Source organism: Glycine max, chromosome 18, assembly GCF_000004515.6.
Source record: "Glycine max cultivar Williams 82 chromosome 18, Glycine_max_v4.0, whole genome shotgun sequence".
NCBI lineage: Eukaryota > Viridiplantae > Streptophyta > Magnoliopsida > Fabales > Fabaceae > Glycine > Glycine max.
In genome coordinates, this window is record NC_038254.2 from 49,703,182 (window position 1) to 49,723,184 (window position 20,003).

The 20,003-nt window shown below is 35.9% G+C and overlaps 1 protein-coding gene and 1 pseudogene across 1 annotated transcript; one reads left to right on the plus strand and one right to left on the minus strand.

Moving 5' to 3' along the window:
- Positions 1 to 10,257: 10,257 nt before the first annotated feature.
- Positions 10,258 to 17,125, minus strand: LOC113000222 (F-box/kelch-repeat protein SKIP6-like; annotated as a pseudogene).
- Positions 17,126 to 19,165: 2,040 nt separating this feature from the next.
- On the plus strand, positions 19,166 to 19,567 carry LOC121173973 (uncharacterized mitochondrial protein AtMg00860-like). Its single transcript, XM_041011845.1, has one exon. It carries the CDS (start codon positions 19,166 to 19,168, stop codon positions 19,565 to 19,567), a length of 402 nt encoding a protein of 133 aa, XP_040867779.1.
- Positions 19,568 to 20,003: the final 436 nt, after the last annotated feature.

Sequence of the window (20,003 nt, forward strand, 5' to 3'; positions counted from 1 at the left end):
AGTGAAAAATTCAGAAAAAGCTTTTTGAAAAGACACATCTCTTCAAACCATTTTGAAAAGGCACGAAGGGCCTATATATGTGTGTGTCTGATTTCAAAAAACAAGAGAAAAATATTCTAAGAGAACTTCATTGTCAAATGCTCTCTCAACAACTATTAGGCAAACACTTGCAAATCTATTGAGAGTTCATCCAGGAATTTCAAAAAGAGAGAAATGTGTGTATTATCATCTCTAAAAGAGAGAAATTCCTCTAGGAACTTGAAGTTGTATTATACACTCTAAAGGAGAGAAATCTTTCTGTTCTTATCAGAAAGTCAATTGTAATCAAGAGACTGGTTGTCTCTTGAATTGTGAGTTTCATGAACACAAGGGAAAAGAATTCCTTGGGTGTTCAAAAGTTGTAAAAAGGATTTTTACAAAGATAGTGGAAAATCTCAAGTGGGTTGCTTGAGGACTGGACGTAGGCATGGGAAGTGGCCGAACCAGTATAAATCGAGTTTGTATTTCTCTCTTCCCTTATCTCATTTATGTTATTGCAATCAATTTTATCTTGCACGTTTAAAGAACATTATTAAATTGATTGTTATTTCTTCTTCTGCATTCTGAGTCTATAATATTGAAGGGGGTTAAAAGTTTGTTAGTGGGAAATTTTGTGAGACTTAATTCAGCCCTCTCTTAAGTTATTGAGACCACATGTTCAATATTATGATGATGCCATCATAACAAGTAAACGTGGTTCAATGTTTGTAAATGGTTCACCAAAGATCGTTCAACTTGACAATACAATACCGTATAATGCATTGAAGCAAGCTATTGGAAACATGATTAGCTTACCAAATGTTCAAGTGATCAAGGATATACATTTTCGATTACCTGTATCATTTGTTGGTGATTGTGGCAAGTACACAACATGAATGTTGCACGATGATGAAGAGGTAATAACTATGTTTTCCATGTTCGTAGACATCTCCAAGCTCACATGTCTAGAGTTGTATATTGTCTCTAGGGACCCGCCCACACAAACATGTACACATCCACCACCAATTTCTACCAACTCTTTCAATTTTGAGGGTTTGAATAATACCTCGTTCAAGCAATGAACCTTGAATCGAGTTTTGAAGACCCCCCCTAATTTATTTGATTGCTATTCTATAATTTAATGATTTGTAGGACTTATATGTATGTTTTCATTGTTGAGTTTTTAGTTGTCGCCATGTGTGTTTTAATGCCAAAAATTTGAAGTATCGATTGAAATCTTCAAGTTTTACTAAGTTTTTATTATTTTTGGCTACTTTGTTAATGTGTTTGAGGACCGAATCGAGACCTAGAATTTTTCTTAATGCCTTTATTGACATAAAAACTATGAGAATGAAACATTATTTTATCCAAAATACTTGATACAAATAAGAACCTAACTGTCAAAAGTTGTCCTCATGGATTAAAATCTTCAAGTTTTAGTAATTTTTTGTTGTATTTGGCCACTTGGTTCATGCGTTTGAAGGCTGAATTTGTGACAGCCTCTACCACACACACATATGTACTAATAATAAAAGGAATAAGAATGCAGAATAATTAAAATTTTTTAATACATATTTAAATAAAAGCATTTCAAAAGGGTAAAAGGCTCATCCATTTTTCTAACATCATAATAGAATGTGTCTAAATAAATAATGAAGTCATCTCGACTTAAAACAAGGTCGTCCAAGACTTCATGCTATTAATATAGAAACCTATGCCCCAATGTCCCATCCTATCAGAGTATTGTGTTCTAGCACCTTCTAGCATAAGGTTTTTTAAAATCATCCACCTAGTCATTTGCTCATACAAACACAAGGTTCGAGATCATCACATGATCCAAACACAAATAGCACACAGGGAGTGTGTTATCACATTTCTAAAAAAATACAAATAAACAAAGACATAATCAAAATAAATTAGGAAAGTATTTATAACATAACTCAACTTAATACAATATACGTCACTTCACCACTTTATCATTTAAAATTTATTTTTCAATCACCAATCACATTACATATAAATCACACACTCGGATCAAGATGTAATAACAATTATCAATTTCATAATAAACAATTACATAACAAGACACACCACACAATGAATATGTCAAGTCACTATCACTGGGTAAAATCATAAGGTGACTAGTCAGGGTCGCTATGTTTTGCAAGAATACTCCAACCATATGGGATCAATATAAGCTTAAAGGAACAATCAAACCAAATGTCTTTACCCCCAAGGCCTAGACTCTGAAGAATCCATTAGGGCCTTACCTTCCTGATTTAGGATCAACCCCTAAAACTATTTTTGCACGCAGACACTTCTAATGAATTATACAATACCCATGACCTCACACTCGTGTTTCAAACATTTTTAACACATTATGCTACAATTTAACACTTTAGGTTCCTAACTAGAAATCCTACATTTTTCCTTTAACATTGTGCATAAACACTTTTCTCAAGATAAACACCAGTCGGGTTATTGTATAATTCACAGCTCACAACACAAGTATTGTCATATCAAGTGTTAACCACACACTTATTCACAATCAAATCTCATGTCCACAATTTAACATCTCATAATGTCACAATCCACCATCACATGTTTACGTGTATCTCACATATTAACACATGTTAAACTTTGCACTTATAGTCAATCTCAATAACAACATTATAATCTCAAAGCAACATGTTATCCCAAAATTCATCACATATTCCATTTATTACTTATACACAATTTCGTGATCCCAATATAACTATTTATCACAAACACAAACAAATTATATAAAAATGCATCTCACAACACGGGGAGTAAAATCCCTCAAACAATTTCACATAATCATAAAGGAATACTTACAATACAATAAACAACCCAAAATAAACCCCAATTTGATCTTCTAAGGACCCCTACACATGTTCATTCTAACCCCAATTGCGATAAATTCACCCATTACCTCTAAGCGGGCTCACTTGTGTATTCCGACAATGATAGCGACATCTCTAGCATTTGTTTAAGATTCCTCAAGATTTTCCTCTGGTTGCTCTATTAGGGTTTCCAAAAATTAGAGCAAAATAGAAGGGATTGAAGTCTCCAATTTACTGTCTCCCTGTGAGGGATTTTTCTCTCTCTATGGACATTATTTAAAAAATCCGAACGGTGAAAGTATGCAAACATCAATTGCGAACCGGATGTTTAAATTTAACGACGGTCCAACGATTATTGACATGAAAACTATGGGAATAAAATATTATTTTAACCAAAACACCTTATACAAATAAGAATCTAAGTGCCAAAATTTTCCTTCATGGATTGAAATCTTCAAGTTTTAATAATTTTTTCTTATATTTTGCCACTTGGTTCATGCATTTAAGGATCGAATTAAGACCTGGAAGTTGTCTTAATGACTTTATTGACATGAAAAATATGGGAATGAAACATTATTTCAATCAAAACATCTAATACAAATAAAAATCTAAGTGCCAAAAGTTGCCTTCATGGATTGAAATATTCAACTTTTAGTCATTTTTTCTTGTTTTGGCCGCTTGGTTCATGTAGTTTTTTTTTTCTCTCACTCACAAGTCTAATTTATTTCAAACCCTCATTTATTCACGTTAGAGAATCTAATTCTTCAAACCCTAGCCCTTACCCTAGGTCGTAAACCCTTAACCCTAACCCCAGACGCTACACTTAAGAGGAGACAAACTTTATGTTCTCTGATGTTACTTGTCTTATTTTTCTCTGACTCACATGTCCAATTATTTCAAACCCTCATTTATTCTTGTCAGGGAATCCAATGCTCTGAACCCTAACACTTATCCTTGGTCATAAACCATTAACCCTAACCTTAGACCCTACACTTTAGAGGAGGCAAACCCTTTCTTCTCTGATGTTACTTGTCTTCTTCTTTTTCTCCCACTCACAAGTCTAATTTATTTGAGACTCTTATTTATTCAGGTCAGGAAATCCAATTTATTTCAGGCCCTCATTTATTCATGCTAGGGAATTCAATGCTCTTAATCCTAACCCTAGGTCTTAAACCCTTAACCCTAACCCAAATCTTACACTTAAGAAGATATAGACCCTTTTTTCTCTAACGTCAGGGAATCCAATTTATTTCAGACCCTTATCTACTCACGTCATGGAATCCAATTTATTTCAGACCCTCATCCATTTACTTTATGGAGTCTAGTTTATTTCAAGCCCTCATCTATTTACATCAGGGTATCCAATGCTCTAAACCCTAACCCTAGGTCGTAAACCCTTAACCCTAACCAAAAACCCTACACTTAAGAGGAGACAAACCCTATTTTCTCTGATGTTACATGTCTTTTTCTTCTTCTCTCACTCACATGTCCAATTTATTTCAGACCCTCATTTATTCATGTCAGGGAATCCAATGCTCTTAAACCTAACCCTAGGTCATAAACCTTTAACCCTAACCTGAACCCTATACTTAAGAGGAGACAAACCCTTTTTTCTTTCACACCAAGGAATCCAATTTCTTTTAGGCCCTTATTTACTCAAGTCAGGGAATCCAATTTATTTTAGACCCTTATCCACTCACGTCAGGAATCCAACTTATTTCAGACCTTCATCTATTCACGTCAAGGAATCCAATTTATTTGAAACCCTTATCTATTCAAGTTAGGAAATCCAATGCTCTAAACCCTAATCCTTACCCTAGGTCGTAAACCCTTAACTCTGACCCCTATATATAGAACTCATGTCCACCTTCATTTAATACATCCGCACAACACTTCCTTGCTCTATTACTTTCTTCCAAGTTTGTAAACACAAACCCTCTGTCACATTTGTTTCTATGTTCTTTCTTTATTACACAATATGTCTTCCTTATCTGTCAAATGGGTAGTGCCCTACAATGGTCAAATAATCAAAACTAATGAAAATGATACTTTTCAAAGCCCCCACCCATTGTTCTTTCAAACAAAGTGAGGCCTCACACTTGAGGCCTTGAAAAGAAAAATCCACGAACGGCTTCTCTTTAACCAATGGACCAAGTATGCAATATTTCATTCTAATACCCATACATAGTGGAATGCGAAATGCTAAAATTTACAACAATCCAACTTGTTGAAAACGAAGACTTGAAAGGTATAATTTCAGTTATTCCTCAAACTGAGATTCTTCAATGCTGTGATTTGTATGCAAACATCGAGCATAATACAGTTCCATCCCAAACCCTAAACTAGTACCGCATCAACCATAATATTATCCTTAGTCCCATTATTCACACACATCCAGTGCAACCCAAGGCACTTTTTCTTTAACCCAACCTGGACAAAATGTATTTGAACCAAACACATCTTCTTTTATCCAACTTATTTTTGCTTTATTTTCCACTCACAAGCATTTGATGCTATTAAGGATCAACCTCACCCATACTTCAGTACCCCCGCAATAGGGCCTTCCTCATCAACCTGACCAAACAAGCCTGAGTTTACAGTAGAGCCATACTTACGTAATAAAGAACTTGGTCCCTTTAGTGAGGACGAAGACAAAGTTCTTCACAATCAATCCCAAGAGGAAGATGATGACGAAGAAGTTAAGCGTATTTCACCAATCACAACTGTACCACCATGCTACATACCACCCCATATGAAAAGTTTTGAAGAATCCAATTTTCAAGATTTTGAATACGACTTTAGCTTGAATCATGAAGAAGTCCAACATCTGGTGGGGAATCTCTTCGAATGGATGTGTTTCTTGACAAAACAAGACTACAACATACTTTGCAACAATATCATGTGAGAAAAGAAGCTAACTATAAGACACAACTATCAAATCCAACAAAGCTAATTAACATTTGTGATGATGATAGTTGTGCTTGGAGGTATGGGGCATCATTCATCCTTTCCTCCACATAGTGGGAAAAAAGAAAGCTTTGTGAACCTCATACATGTTCAAATCCTTCAATCTCACAAGATCTTGCAAAATTGTTGTATTTGCTGACCAGTAAAAGCATCCATAACTGGATTGGAAATGATCCATCAAAAGCAATGAAGGATACACCAACACGTACCACAAAGCATGGTTGACAAAGCAAAACGCTATTGAAAACATCTACGACAACTAGGAAAGATCGTACCACGATATATCGAGATTATTGCAAGCTATGGAACGATTTCTTCTTGATGTGGTAATGGAAAAGGATTAAACATTGCCAATGCCACCACAAGGATGTCAACCATAGAGGGTTTTGTCGTGTTCCATTGCCTTTTTTAGGAGCTTCAGATTGTGTATCGATGAGTTTTAATATTGCAAGCCCATAGTTTAGGTCAATGGAACATAGTTGTACGGTAAGTACAAAGAGACCTTTCTTGTGACAATTATACAAGATGACAACCATAAAATTCTTCCGATAGCTTTTGTAGTTGTCGAGACTGAATCAATGGGAGCATGACTATTCTTCCTCCTAAATCTAAAAAGGCATGTCACTCCACAACATGGTCTATATTTGATTATAGATAGGCACGAGTCAATCAAAAGTTCTTACTCAAGTCGTGATAATGGGTGGACGACACAAAATTTTGTGCATGTGTTCTGTATTCAACATATTGCACAAAATTACATGAGGAGGTACAAGAACTCCATCAAAAAATTAATTATCAATATAGGTGAGTGCCGAACTTCTTTCATTTTGTATTATTCACAATATTAAAATTGTATGTTTATAACTACTAGGAATATGCAAGGATTGAGCCTACATTCAATCACTACTACAACATGCTGAGGGAAGAAGAAGATGCTGACCGGGAAATTAATTGGCTTAACAAGATTTCGCGAGAAAAATGGACTCTTGCATGGGATGGTAGCTGACAATGAGGGCACATGATCACAAATCTTGCTGAGTCGATTAATTCGGTACTTAAGAAATCAAGAAATTTGCCAATAAGTGCACTAGTAAAATCTACATATGTAAGGTGTAATGCATTGTTCAACAAAAGAGGGAGAGAAGTTGCAACAATGCTTGCATCTAGCCAACTTTATATGGAAGTACTAAACAAGGTCGTCAAAGATGCACTTAGAAAGACAAACGCTCACACGATTCTTGGTTCAGGAGACAATAAACCTGAGAGAGGTTCGGCTCACTGGAGATTTCACGATCAAGCTGGAAGAAAGGTGGTGTGACTGTGACAAATTCCAGAAATTGCACATGCTTTGTTCTCATGTTGTTGCTACTTGTAAGCATGCTCATCATGAGTACATAAACTACATACATCCTGTATGTACGTTGGAAAGTGTCTCCAACGTATGTAGATGATTGTTTAGAGAGTTGCACAATGAAGCATATTGGTCACCATGTCACAAGCCAATGATCTCCCTCGACCCAGAAAAGAAAAGAAGTACAAAGGGTTATCTTGTCTCCTCTTGTATCCACACTGAAATGGATATTCATGATTTTGGTCAACGAAAGTGATGTTCTGTGTGTCATCCCAGGTTATTCAAAGAAAAATTGTCTTCACCATGTAGGCTCAAGCCAACAACGTTGAATGTATGTCATATTGTTTGTATTTTTAAAATTTTGTTGTATTAATTCAAATTAAAATATTTTAGTTCAATTAAACTTGTTGCTATATTTTTAATCTTCTTTTGCTCATTTAATGCATTCTCCTTTTCTTTTTATTATCATTTATATTTTTCCACTTATTTTTAATAAGCTAAATGTTTTTATTAAATTAAAATTTGAAAATAAAATAAAATTTATTTTATCATGAACTTAAATGTTTTTCTAATTTAAAAAGTGACTTTTGAAATTTTATTCAATGTTAGTCTTTTCTCAGTAATTCAAAACATTTGATACATATAAATATGATAAGTGATATCTTTGATAGGAAAAAATATTTAATGAACATTGACAATGTCTAATGAAAATGATACTGTCGTTTCATTAAAAAAACATGTTCAATCTGGCTTCAATATTAATTGGTTCATGTTGCTTAACAAGATTAGTTAGTAGACCCACATACCAAATTAAACCTTATCCAAGTCATTCTTTTGCACTTTGATATCCAGGTTGGATCTTTTCTACCTTCCAACTTGAGGGGAATTTTTAAATATTGACAATTATGTTATTTCAGTTAACAATTGTTTAATTAGTTATTAAGTGAGGACTCGAAATTAGTTAGAGGTGGAATGTTTATACAATTAAATGGTCCACTTTTAATGATTATTTTTTCATTTAGTAATTCATAAAAAAATATTCTCCTAGAGACATTTTGAAGATTTCAATTTTTTGTTGTTGTTTTTTTAGTAAAAAAAGCTATTTGTAATGTGTGTTTGAGACAATAGTTAGATTTTGTAAAAAAAAATAGATAAATTGTTGTCATACATGTGAATTTAAAGACTTATGATTATTTTTAGACAATTTTTTTTTCCTCTAAAGAATATTATTTCCAAATTACCCCAAATTTTTCAGCAACTTTTCTTTCTTTAACTTTCATACATACCTTTTTTTTTAGCACTACTGGAAAAGGGACATTTTACGACGGTTAAATCGGGCATTTTACGACGATTTTGAATCGTCATAAAAACGGGTGTCATAAAATACCAAAAAATACTATGTCGTTATAAATTAAATTTTCTACGACGGTTAATCTATAATTCAAAATCTAAGACGGTTATTCCAATAACCGTCTTAGAAAGTCAAACATACTAAGACAGTCTACAATAACGTCTTAGTTTCAGACGACATTCTACATCAGTCTATTAACAACTGTCGTAGTATTTGTATTTTTTTTTGTTTAACCTGCAAATTAATAAATGAGATTAATTAATAATATTTATTTATACATAATTACCAAACTATCTATATTAATAATAATGAATATATAAAATTAAATAAAGTAAAAACTGATAATGAGTAATAAAATTTATCTAAAATCTAACAATGACTAATAAAAAATATGTATATTACTAATGATCAATAAATATAATAAAATAATATTAAATTAACTAAAACCTAACACTGAGTAATAAAAATTATCTATATTACTAATAATTAATAAATATAATTAATTAATAGTAAATGAACTAAAAGCTAACATTGAGTAATAAAAATTATGTATATTACTAATAATAAAAAATATAATTATATAATATTAAATTTAGTAAAAGGGCACAAATAATCACCTTAAGTGATTTCTTCAGGCTCTTGGATTCATTCTAGATAGACTGCAAGATCCCAATTCCATACTGAATGCTGGAGGAATACCATATGATATCGCCATTTGTAACATTACAATTTAAGTACATAAAGTATTTCAAATAACGACTTCATTAGAGTAACGTGTTGATGTTACAAGAACAATCTATTAAGAGGAAAATTAAATCCCCCGCAAACCCTTCTAGTTGCTTCCCAGTTCTCATCCATGATTGGGATGGGTGCTCCAAGAAGTACAACTTTTTCTACAAGTTTAGCTGTCAATAATAAGCAGGACAGACATTAAAAGTAATATGGTAACCTCTCATTCAACGGATAAACATGAAAAGAGTATGCATGGACATTAAATTATATGCATCCATCACTGCAATTAAAAACATAAAAGAACAGGAAAAAAAACAAAAAAAGGGATATGAACATCATTCACAACACTACTTAGAAAATAATAACTTCGCTTTATCAGAAAGTTATAGCCTAAATCAATTACTTGAAGTAAGCCAATCTTGAATTGCAGTGCTCACAACAATCAGATTCTTGGACTCCCACTACAACACATACCTAACTTTTGGCAAGACCATATGAAAGGTCATTTTTTTGGCAGGGATCATCACCATCAATCATAAAAATAATAACATCACAGGTTTTAAAGTTAAGATAAACTAAACTAAATTACAAGCTGATTTCAATGTAACAGTAGTTTTCTATCAGCATGTTGCATCAACATAAAAATAATAACATCACAGGTTTTAAAGTTAAGATAAACTAAATTAAATTACTTGAAGTAAGCCAATCTTGAATTCCTATGCAAGAACAAGAGTATTGCTTACTCAGATCATCCAGTAACTAAAATTCAAGGTTGCAGAGACACTCATACACAAACTTTCATTCCATTAACACATGACTTGATTCACTTCAAAGCGCAATACTAGTTGAGGAGCTCCTATTTATTTATCATTCACAATTTGACATAGAAACATCGGAGCAGGAAATGGTGCCTAAGAGCAAGTGGCAGTAATTCAATGTAGTAAAATCAAAGAATGCTTACATGTAATGTATGGTCACAAGGAAATAGAAGAACAGTTGACAATGGAAGAGCCTTGGAGAACAGAAAATACCTTCCCGAACCAACCAAGTTGGCCCCACAATTCCCTATCTGAATTCTTCTTCACTCCAATCTCAGCTCACTAAATCTCCATTTCATTCCCATTCCTCTGGCACTCCCAAACCACACACAATTTCCCACCCAAATCAACCACGGTAGCCCAACACAGAAACTTAGGCAAACCCTTCTCCAACCCCTTCAACTCCTCCCACGCCCCACGCCCCACATTGAACCCTTTGATTTTCCCCAAATAATCATAGTAGTACAAAATCCCTTCCACCACGCACGCCCTCCCCTTCCACCCTTGATCCAATTCTACCCCCACGCTCTCCCACTAGTCGCTGCTAAGCTCGTACATGATGCCACCGCGATCTGCCATTGCGTAGATCCGCTCCCCGATGACGGTGCTGGCGTGCATCCACTTCTCACGGACCTCCGTCGGACTGCCAACTCTCTCCCAGTGGCTAGTGGCGGGGTTGAGGACCAGGTGTCAGCTACATAACCACTAAGGATGTAGATCTTGCCGTGGAGGACTCCCGCGACAGCGAATTCGCGACCAACACGCATGGAGGGATGACCGTGGAGCCAGTGGTTGAAGCGGTAGTTGAGGAACCAGACATTGGGGGAGGGGACGTCGTGGATGGAGCCACCGAGGACGTAGATGTTGGGCAAGGACGGCGTAGGCGGAGTCGACGGCGGGGGAGGGGATCAGGGGAAGGGGAGCGAGGAGGGGGTTATTAGGGTTTGTGCGGTGGAGCGTGAAGCATTGGAGGAGAGAGGAGTCGCCTGAGCGGAGAGTGAGGTAGAGGAAGGGTTGGGTGCACTAGAGGAGGGTTCGCGTGGTGCATTGGAGGAGTCTTCTTCAACTAATGAGGACGTCACGATCTTCATGAGGATCAGGTCTTCATGAGAGCCACGGTCTTCATGAGGACGTCACGGTTGGAGAGCTTGACGGGGATAGCCATGGCGGTGAGAACGTCAACGACCTTAATGGCAGCCTTGTAGAGAACGTTGCCGAAGACATTGCTTGGTCCCTTTCACAAAGGCTATGGAAACCTAAAGGGGGAGTAAAGAGGCAGAGGGGAAGTCTAAGAGTCAACAGACGAAAGAGTGGAGAGAGAAATGAAATTTAAAAAATAATGAAAAATATTCTAAAATGATTTTTACAAAACTGTCTTAATATGATAATCTTCTAAGGCTTCTAAGGCGGTTTTCATAAGACCGTCATAAAAATTTTGCATTTATTTACGAAAGTGCCACCGTACCATATACTAAATCGGTTCTCAAAAACCGTCATAGATTGCACGTCGTAAAAACAATGTTTTGTAATAGTGTAATTTACTACCTTTTCTACAATTTACTATGTAAAATCTATTTTTTTTATTGTATCCAAACAAAATTAATTATCTGAAAATCATTTTTCAATAAACTTAACTAAAATGAATTAATTATAATAATCAATTATTATAATAAATAATTTAATCTTCAGAGTCTTAATTAAACACACTAACACGGTCTTAATTAAACACACTAACACGGCATCAAACAGTGGAAATGATCATTCTTTTGTACAATCTTCAGAGTCTCTCTGGATTGAAAATGATCCTTCTCCTAACATATGTCACCTCAAACAGTGATTTAACTAGAATATAATGGACCAATAATGGGGCTCGGGGCAAATGCCATGACCTGCAATTAATATGCATGTCAAACTCATGGATATTTAGTATGACCTAATTAAAATCAATGCATAGTCTCCAAAATTGCTGGTTGGAGGATGATAGATTGGATTGGTTCTCAATTCTCATCCATGAGCTTTTAGAACATTGTCGTTCTCTCAAATGTCAATGACACATTCTACGTGGATTATGGATTTATGGCCAAGCTATTCATTGATTAGGAGAACGTCCAAACTCTATGTACATGAGGGGCTTCCATATATGCATATGCTCGATCCATTTGTGCTTGTACGTAATTAATACTTCTTGTTGCATGTATCCATGGAATTAGGGGTCGTTGTCCTTTTATCTATTTTATTTTTCTGTATCAAAAGAAATATATAGAGATCATATACGAAAGAGAATCAAACCTATATAAGGAAGGGCTCCCCACCAATCATGAAACTAATGTTAGTTAACTAATGGACCATATATTATGCAATTGTGTTCACCACTCATTTGCTTTGCCCTTTGTTTAATTATGCTTAAAATATTGCTTTTGAAGTATATATGGATATCTGATAATTACACTTCTAATTTTTATGCATATGCTTATTTTAATGAATTAAAAATAATGTGCAAGGCGCGTCATTAGCTAGATGTGGTTTCTCACTATCTTTTGCACCAAATTATAAATGAGTTAATCGAGTTACTTTAGCAAAATAAGAATTATATGGTCACATGTAAATAAGCAAAATGTCCTAAATCTTCTAGCTAATACTAATTTTTCAGTGAAAGCATATATATCTTTGATATAATTTTTTTAATTCGTCTTCACTGATGAAATTCATATATATATATATATATATATATATATATATATATATTTATATATATATATATATAAACATAAGAACATTAGAAGAAAAATTAAGTAAAATAATCAATCAATGTTAGACTAACACCTAAGATTCGTATTAGGCACTAGAGTCTTTCTTTTTTGCAGCTATTCACACCTCGCCCGGACTCGGAGATCATTAGACAGCTATATTTTCAAATAAACATTACAAAGAAGATCAGGATATATACACCCAAAAGAGATGGAAGGAATTCGGGTTTACCAAGAACTCTGTAAGAACACATATATATATATTTTCAACTCATTAAGAACAAATTAGTGCACAGTCTTCAAGAAGATTATGATGATCCAAAAGGTCTAAAAAAAGGAGTTGAATGGTCAAACACTGTCCTTTTCCTGCGAATGGCAATGCCACTGCATCTTCATCGAATCATTGTTCTCTGATCGTAACGGGTCAACTATCCAAGTGGTCCTACTAACTGAGATTTGTGATACCTAAATGGGGCTGAAATTAGATTAATTATGGTTCGTTATGATGACCATCATGCTCATATGGGGACTCCCACGAGGTACCACATGACCATTAAATTAGTATTTTAGATTATTTGTATAGTAAATGCAAATGGAATCATTTTCCTAACGATAAAATATTTTCATACTATACAATAAAAAGAGAAATTAAAAAGAGAGAAACGATTAAAATTAAATGAGTAATATGAGACATAAAAAAGCTAAATGATAAAAGTATTGCAATAAGAAGTTGTTAAAGAAATAGGCATATCAACACTTTAGGGCTGGTAGGTAGGAAAAGAGTAGCAGCATATAAGGGATAAGGATCTTGCATAACATTGTATGGTGTGTGCATGGTAATGTTAACAAAAACTTGTCAAATCAAATATTATTTCTGTCTTTATATATATGTTTTATTTTTTTAAAATTAATCTACAAGAATTAAAAAAGTTGATTTGTTTAGCCAATGATATTAAATTTATTAATAATTTATATTTTTTTTTCTTAAAATGATTTTTCAGATTATTAAAACTCATCATCTTAATTATTTTCTACTTAATTAATTAATTAATATGTGTAAAGAGAAGATGTATAAAAAAAATTCATGTAAAGAGAATAATGATTATGCAGTTTATCTTAAAGACAAAACTCATGCATACAATTCTTTAGGTGATATTTTGGTGATGTTATCCTATCAAAATTAACTGAAGTTTAATCACGATAACCTATGTTTATCATTAATTTAATTTTTATTTTGTATATTACAAATATGAAATTCTAATTTTGATAAGAGAACAGCACAAAAAATATCTAAAAAATTGTAGTCTATATATAAGTTTTGTTCTTTTATTTTATTGATTTGTAGCTATTCATTTTCTCCCATCCTTATACGAGAGAAATATTTATCTTATTAATTTATAATATTTATTGTTTATTGACTAAGAAATGTAAAATAATTAAAAATATTTTGATAAAAAAATAACTAATCAAGAGAAATTGAAAGAGATCCTATAAATCTAAACAAACAAATTTCCCAAAAATAATTTTTATATTTAGGGACAAAAGTAGTATTCATTTTCAACACATTTATTCATAGATTTTATGAAAATTAAAAAAATACTTCTGAATATTAATTATTAAATAAATAAATAATAATAATATTTTGATGAATACTTTTTGTACTATTTATTTCAATAAAATTTATTTTCTCATAAAAAAATATAAAATGGTATTTACAAGTGATCATTTTTCACACAATTTCTTGTCTATTTAATTTTGCAATATATGTCTGGTGAGCATTCATGTCTTGAAAAAAAAAATATGTCTGTTAATTCGTTGGTAAATATATCAATTTGTTACAAGTAGTTAAGTTAAAATTGAAGTCCAAGTGTCAAATTTACATAGACTTTAATTATACTTAAGTGATGTTAAGCAATTCGAAGAGAAAGAAAAGATAAGAAATTGTAAGTGTGAAAATTGGAGTAATGGAAAAAGAAATAGATAACTAGAAAAATAAACAATAATTTAGCATGCCAAAATTACTTGTAATGCAATGTTAATGATTTTCTCTATATAATGAAATCCTTGTTTCCACTCATATCTACTAATTAAGATACTCTATCTTTGATTTCCCGCATGAAGAGCCTAATTTATTTATTTTTTTCTCCAAATTTCTTTATAGAGATAAAAATAACAAACCACATTAAGATAAGAGATGCAAAAATTGAGCAAAACAAATATCAATCTATTTCTAACAATGAATTTATTTAGATACCCTTCCTCAGTTCTTTAGAAAATAACCATTTTTCAATGCATTACCCTCCAAACATTATATGGATGATAAAGTCATAATAAATAGAAAATCACATAGAAAAATAATAGAAACAAAATTACATTAAATAGATAATAAACATAGTTATATTACAAGAGTTTGGTCTATCAAGCTCCTAACAAAGGGAGTTTAACCTCCTATAGCCATGAGAAACTTTATAATTCAGAGGTTAACGTGGATGGAAGAAGGAGCTAGATGACTAGAAGAAAGAAAATGAGGAATGACTAAAGAAGGAGAGTTTCCCCCAAAAGATAGACTTAGGCTTTGGATATATTTAATAGAGAATCTTGAGACTTAGTGTGTCTTTTTTCTACTCCTTTTATAGGCCTAAGATAGCTTACTTTTCTCGCTAACTTCGCGCTTAGTGCGGTTTTCGCGATAAGTGCGCCTTTGGTGTAACATCCCAATTTTCGTAAACTAGATTAAAAAGGATTGTTATTTATAAATAAATAGAGTTTTAAAAAAATGATGAGATTTTATAAATAAATAAATAAGGAGATATAATTATTAATTAAAATAATGATTTGAGAGAAAATAAAAAGAGTATTTTATTTATTTGTTTGATAGAGAATAAAATAAAGTTTGTTTTTATAAAATAATAAATAATAAATAAATAAATAGAGTAAATAATAAGTCGTAAATGCCCCTCGCTATAAATAGCAACATGTTAGGTCAGTTTTCAGACTGACTCCTCAGCCTCCTCTGCCTCACAATTTCGTTTCTTCTCTCTTCTCCCAGAACCCTCTCTTTTTCCAGTAGGCCACCTAATCTGTCTCGGAAAAACGACGATCTCGGACTTGTTCACCGTTGGATCGTTGTGAAATTTGAGTACTACATTGGCAACCCAATTACGAGAATTCTCACCGTTGGGAATTTTGATATCATGTTTGAGCTGAGAGAAATACCTTTCGCATTGTCGCCTTTTCCTTTCCCGCAGAAACCTAAAACTGTCTCAGTAAAATTACAATCCCGGTTTGATTAACCGTTGGATTTTAATGAAATTTGGATATGTTGTTCGAAATTCAATTGCGCACATCTTCACCGTTGGGATTTGCGAGATAATATTCATGCAGGGAGAAAAAGGAATCGCATGAAGACAATACAAGTGGAGGTTTCAATCTCTTCTCCGTCTCTCTGACGTTTGAGAATTCTATCGGAAGAGTCGGAGGAATAACTGAAGGAATCTCAGGAAACCGCTAGAGATGCTGCTATTGATGTTAGAAGACACGTGAGTCCGCTTAGAGGTAAGGAATGAGTTATTTACAATTAGGAATTAGTGAGAACATGTGTAGGGATCCTTAGAGATATCAATTGGAATGAGTTTTAGGGTGCTTTTGCAATTTTCATTTTTATCCTTATAATTATTACAGTGAATTATATATGTTTGACAGACCAATTTTTGTGAAATTGATATGCTATTGTGTTGAGCGTGAACCCTATAAATCGAGTACTTTTTCTAATTAATATGAATTGATGAAATAAAGTAAGGAGAAAATTTAGAGAGAGATATTGATTTTGTATTTTGTTAGCATTGCTCATGAGGGAACCCACAAGGAAGATGACGAACAAGCACAGGACGACGAACATGCACAGACGTCGAGACCAACGCGGGCTAGGGCTAGACCTTCACACTTGCAGGACTACCACGTGGAAGGGCTACCCTATTAGTTCACGTGTAATAACTGTTAGCCCACGTGAAGTAATCCACTTCGTGGAAGTTAGACGCACGTGTTTCTATTTCTGATAAGTAGTTAGGCTCATTCTGTTGAGCAGTTACGATACCAATGATTGGTTATAAGTACCCATCATCTTGTAATAAACAGAATATATGAAAAAAAAGCTTATTCCTCTTAGTTCAGGAGTTTCTCCCTTCCTCGAATAAGGGATAGTCCTTCGCATCACGTTCTCACCTCTTATTCTCTGCGTCCCTAACAACTGGTCCGACCTCCACCGTCGCCATCGCCATGGCTGACCACGGAACCAGGAAGACGACCACCGATCGTCTCGAAGACGCCATCACGCGTCTAACCAATAGCCAAGCCTCCATCAATGAACGATACGCTGACCTCTCCAGCAAGGTTGATTCGATTTTGGATCACCTCCGTCTCCGCGACTCCGGTCAGCCAACCACCGCCACTGCCAATAACCATAACCACCAGCGTAACATTGTCAAGCTGGATATACCTCGTTTTGATGGCCGAGATCCCCTCAGATGGATCTTTAAGATCACTCAACTCTTTCAATATCAAAACACTCCAGAGGAAGAGAGAATAACTGTGGCTTCTCTTTACCTCGACGGCGTCGCCTTAAGCTGGTACCAATGGATGTACAGCAACGGCCTCATCACGTCATGGGACTCCTTCCTCCAAGCCTTAGAATCTCGATTTGCTCCTACGTTTTATGATGATCCGAAAGGTGCACTGTTCAAATTGATGCAACGCGGCTCCGTGAATGAATATTTGACCGAATTCGAGCGATTAGTGAATCGTGTCATCGGACTTCCTCCTCCATTCCTTTTGAGTTGTTTTATTTCAGGATTAAACCCTGATATTCGACGTGAAGTTCTTGCACTTCAACCTATTTCTCTCTTGCAGGCCACAACTTTGGCTAAGCTCCAGGAGGAGAAACTCCACGATAGATTCCGCCACCTCGCACTTATACTCAGCCATCGTCATTCGCGAGTCAAATCTCCGAAACCACGAACAAGCCAAAACCGCCCTACGTGCGTCGTACGCCGGAAGAGATGGCGTTTCGTCGTGAGAAGGGCCTGTGTTATAATTGTGACGAAAAATGGAACGCGAACCACCGCTGCAAAGGCCGAATCATGCTACTCATAGCGGACGAACAATCCTCACCGATACCTGTCGATCTTGGTCCCGAGGAAGAACCAATCACTGTGGTTCCTGATCCACCCGAACCACCACCTGATACCGATTGTTCTCACATTAGTTTACACGCATTATCTGGTCTGCCCTCGTCGGAAACTTTCCGTATCTTCGGCATGATCAAGCATGCACGACTCACCTTCCTCATTGACAGTGGGAGTACCCACAATTTCCTTCAACCCCGAATTGCGCACTTCCTTAGACTTTCAGTTCAAGCTACTCATCCTCTCCACGTCCTTGTCGGTAATGGCTCAATGTTGGAGTGTGGTCAAACCTGCCCTGACATTCCGGTAACCATCCAGGGGCACTCCTTCACCGTCACCTTCCATCTCCTTCAGATCAGTGGCACCGACGCGGTCCTAGGCATTGACTGGTTAAAGAAACTTGGGCCTGTAACTACTGATTACACCACGTTCATTATGCAGTTTAACCACCTAGGCCAGGATATCTCACTTAAGGCAAATGTTACTCTTGGGCCAGAACTGACTTCTGCGGCCCAACTCAAACGCCTTATCCACACGGGTTCAGCTTCAGCATTTTTTCACTTACGTGTGGTGCCCGATAACCCGCCCGAACCACCCACGGCCCAACATTCCATCCCCTCCATCACGAACCTACTCCAGCGCTATAGTCATCTCTTCCAAACTCCATCCCAACTACCACCCCCACGCAGTGTGGTCCATCGCATTCCTTTACAACCATCATCGGCACCGATCAACGTCAGACCCTACCGCTATCCTCATTTTCAGAAAAATGAGATAGAAAAGCAGATCTCCGACCTCCTCTCAGCCGGCTTGATTCACCCTAGTACCAGTCCCTATTCTTCTCCGGTACTCCTCGTGAAGAAGAAGGATGGGACCTGGCGTCTATGCGTGGACTACCGTGCGCTTAATGCCATCACGATCCGTGACCGCTTCCCTATCCCTACCATTGAAGAATTATTAGATGAGCTTGGCCATGCTCACTGGTTCTCCAAGCTGGACCTCCGGCAAGGGTTCCACCAAATCTTAATGCATGATGAGGACATACAGAAAACTGCATTTTGAACTCATCATGGTCACTTCGAGTATCTGGTCATGCCCTTCGGGCTGTGTAACGCGCCTTCCACGTTCCAATTCGCCATGAATCAACTTCTGCAGCCATACTTGTGCCGTTTCGCCACCGTATTCTTTGATGATATACTGGTGTATAGTGACTCACTGCAAGCACACGTCGAGCACCTGGAGACCATCTTCAATGCATTATTACAAGGTAAATTCTACCTCAAACACTCTAAATGTTTGTTTGCGCAGGAGAGCATCGACTATCTAGGTCACATCGTTTCCGGTAAGGGGGTCGCACCGGAACCTTCTAAGGTTCAGGCCATCACCAACTGGCCACCTCCTTCATCAGCCAAGGCACTAAGATCCTTCCTCGGTCTCACCGATTTCTACCGGAAATTTGTGAAGGGTTATGCTTCTATCGCTGCCCCTCTCACGAGCTTACTTTGCAAGGACACTTTCTCGTGGACCCCGGAAGCCTAGACCGCCTTTGATGCACTTAAATATGCCATGGTTTTCGCCCCAGTACTTGCTTTACCCGATTTCTTGAGGCCCTTCGTTCTCGAGACTAACGCCTCAAGTTTAGCTATCGGCGTTGTGCTGCAGCAGGAGGGCCACCCCTTGGCTTATTTCAGTAAGTGTCTCGGCCCTCGTCTCCTTCACACTTCCACCTACATTAGGGAGCTTCATGCTATCGTCGCCGCCGTATGCAAATGGAGGCAATACTTACTGGGAAGGCCGTTCGTGATTCTCACCGATCACAAAGCCTCCGGGAGCTGATGACCCAAATTATTCAGACTCCAGAGCAACACTATTATCTCGCGAAATTGCTGGGTTATGAGTATACTATCCAGTACAAGGCGGGCGCCACCAACGTGGTCGCGGATACTCTCTCAAGACTGCCTCCGCCGGCAGGGAA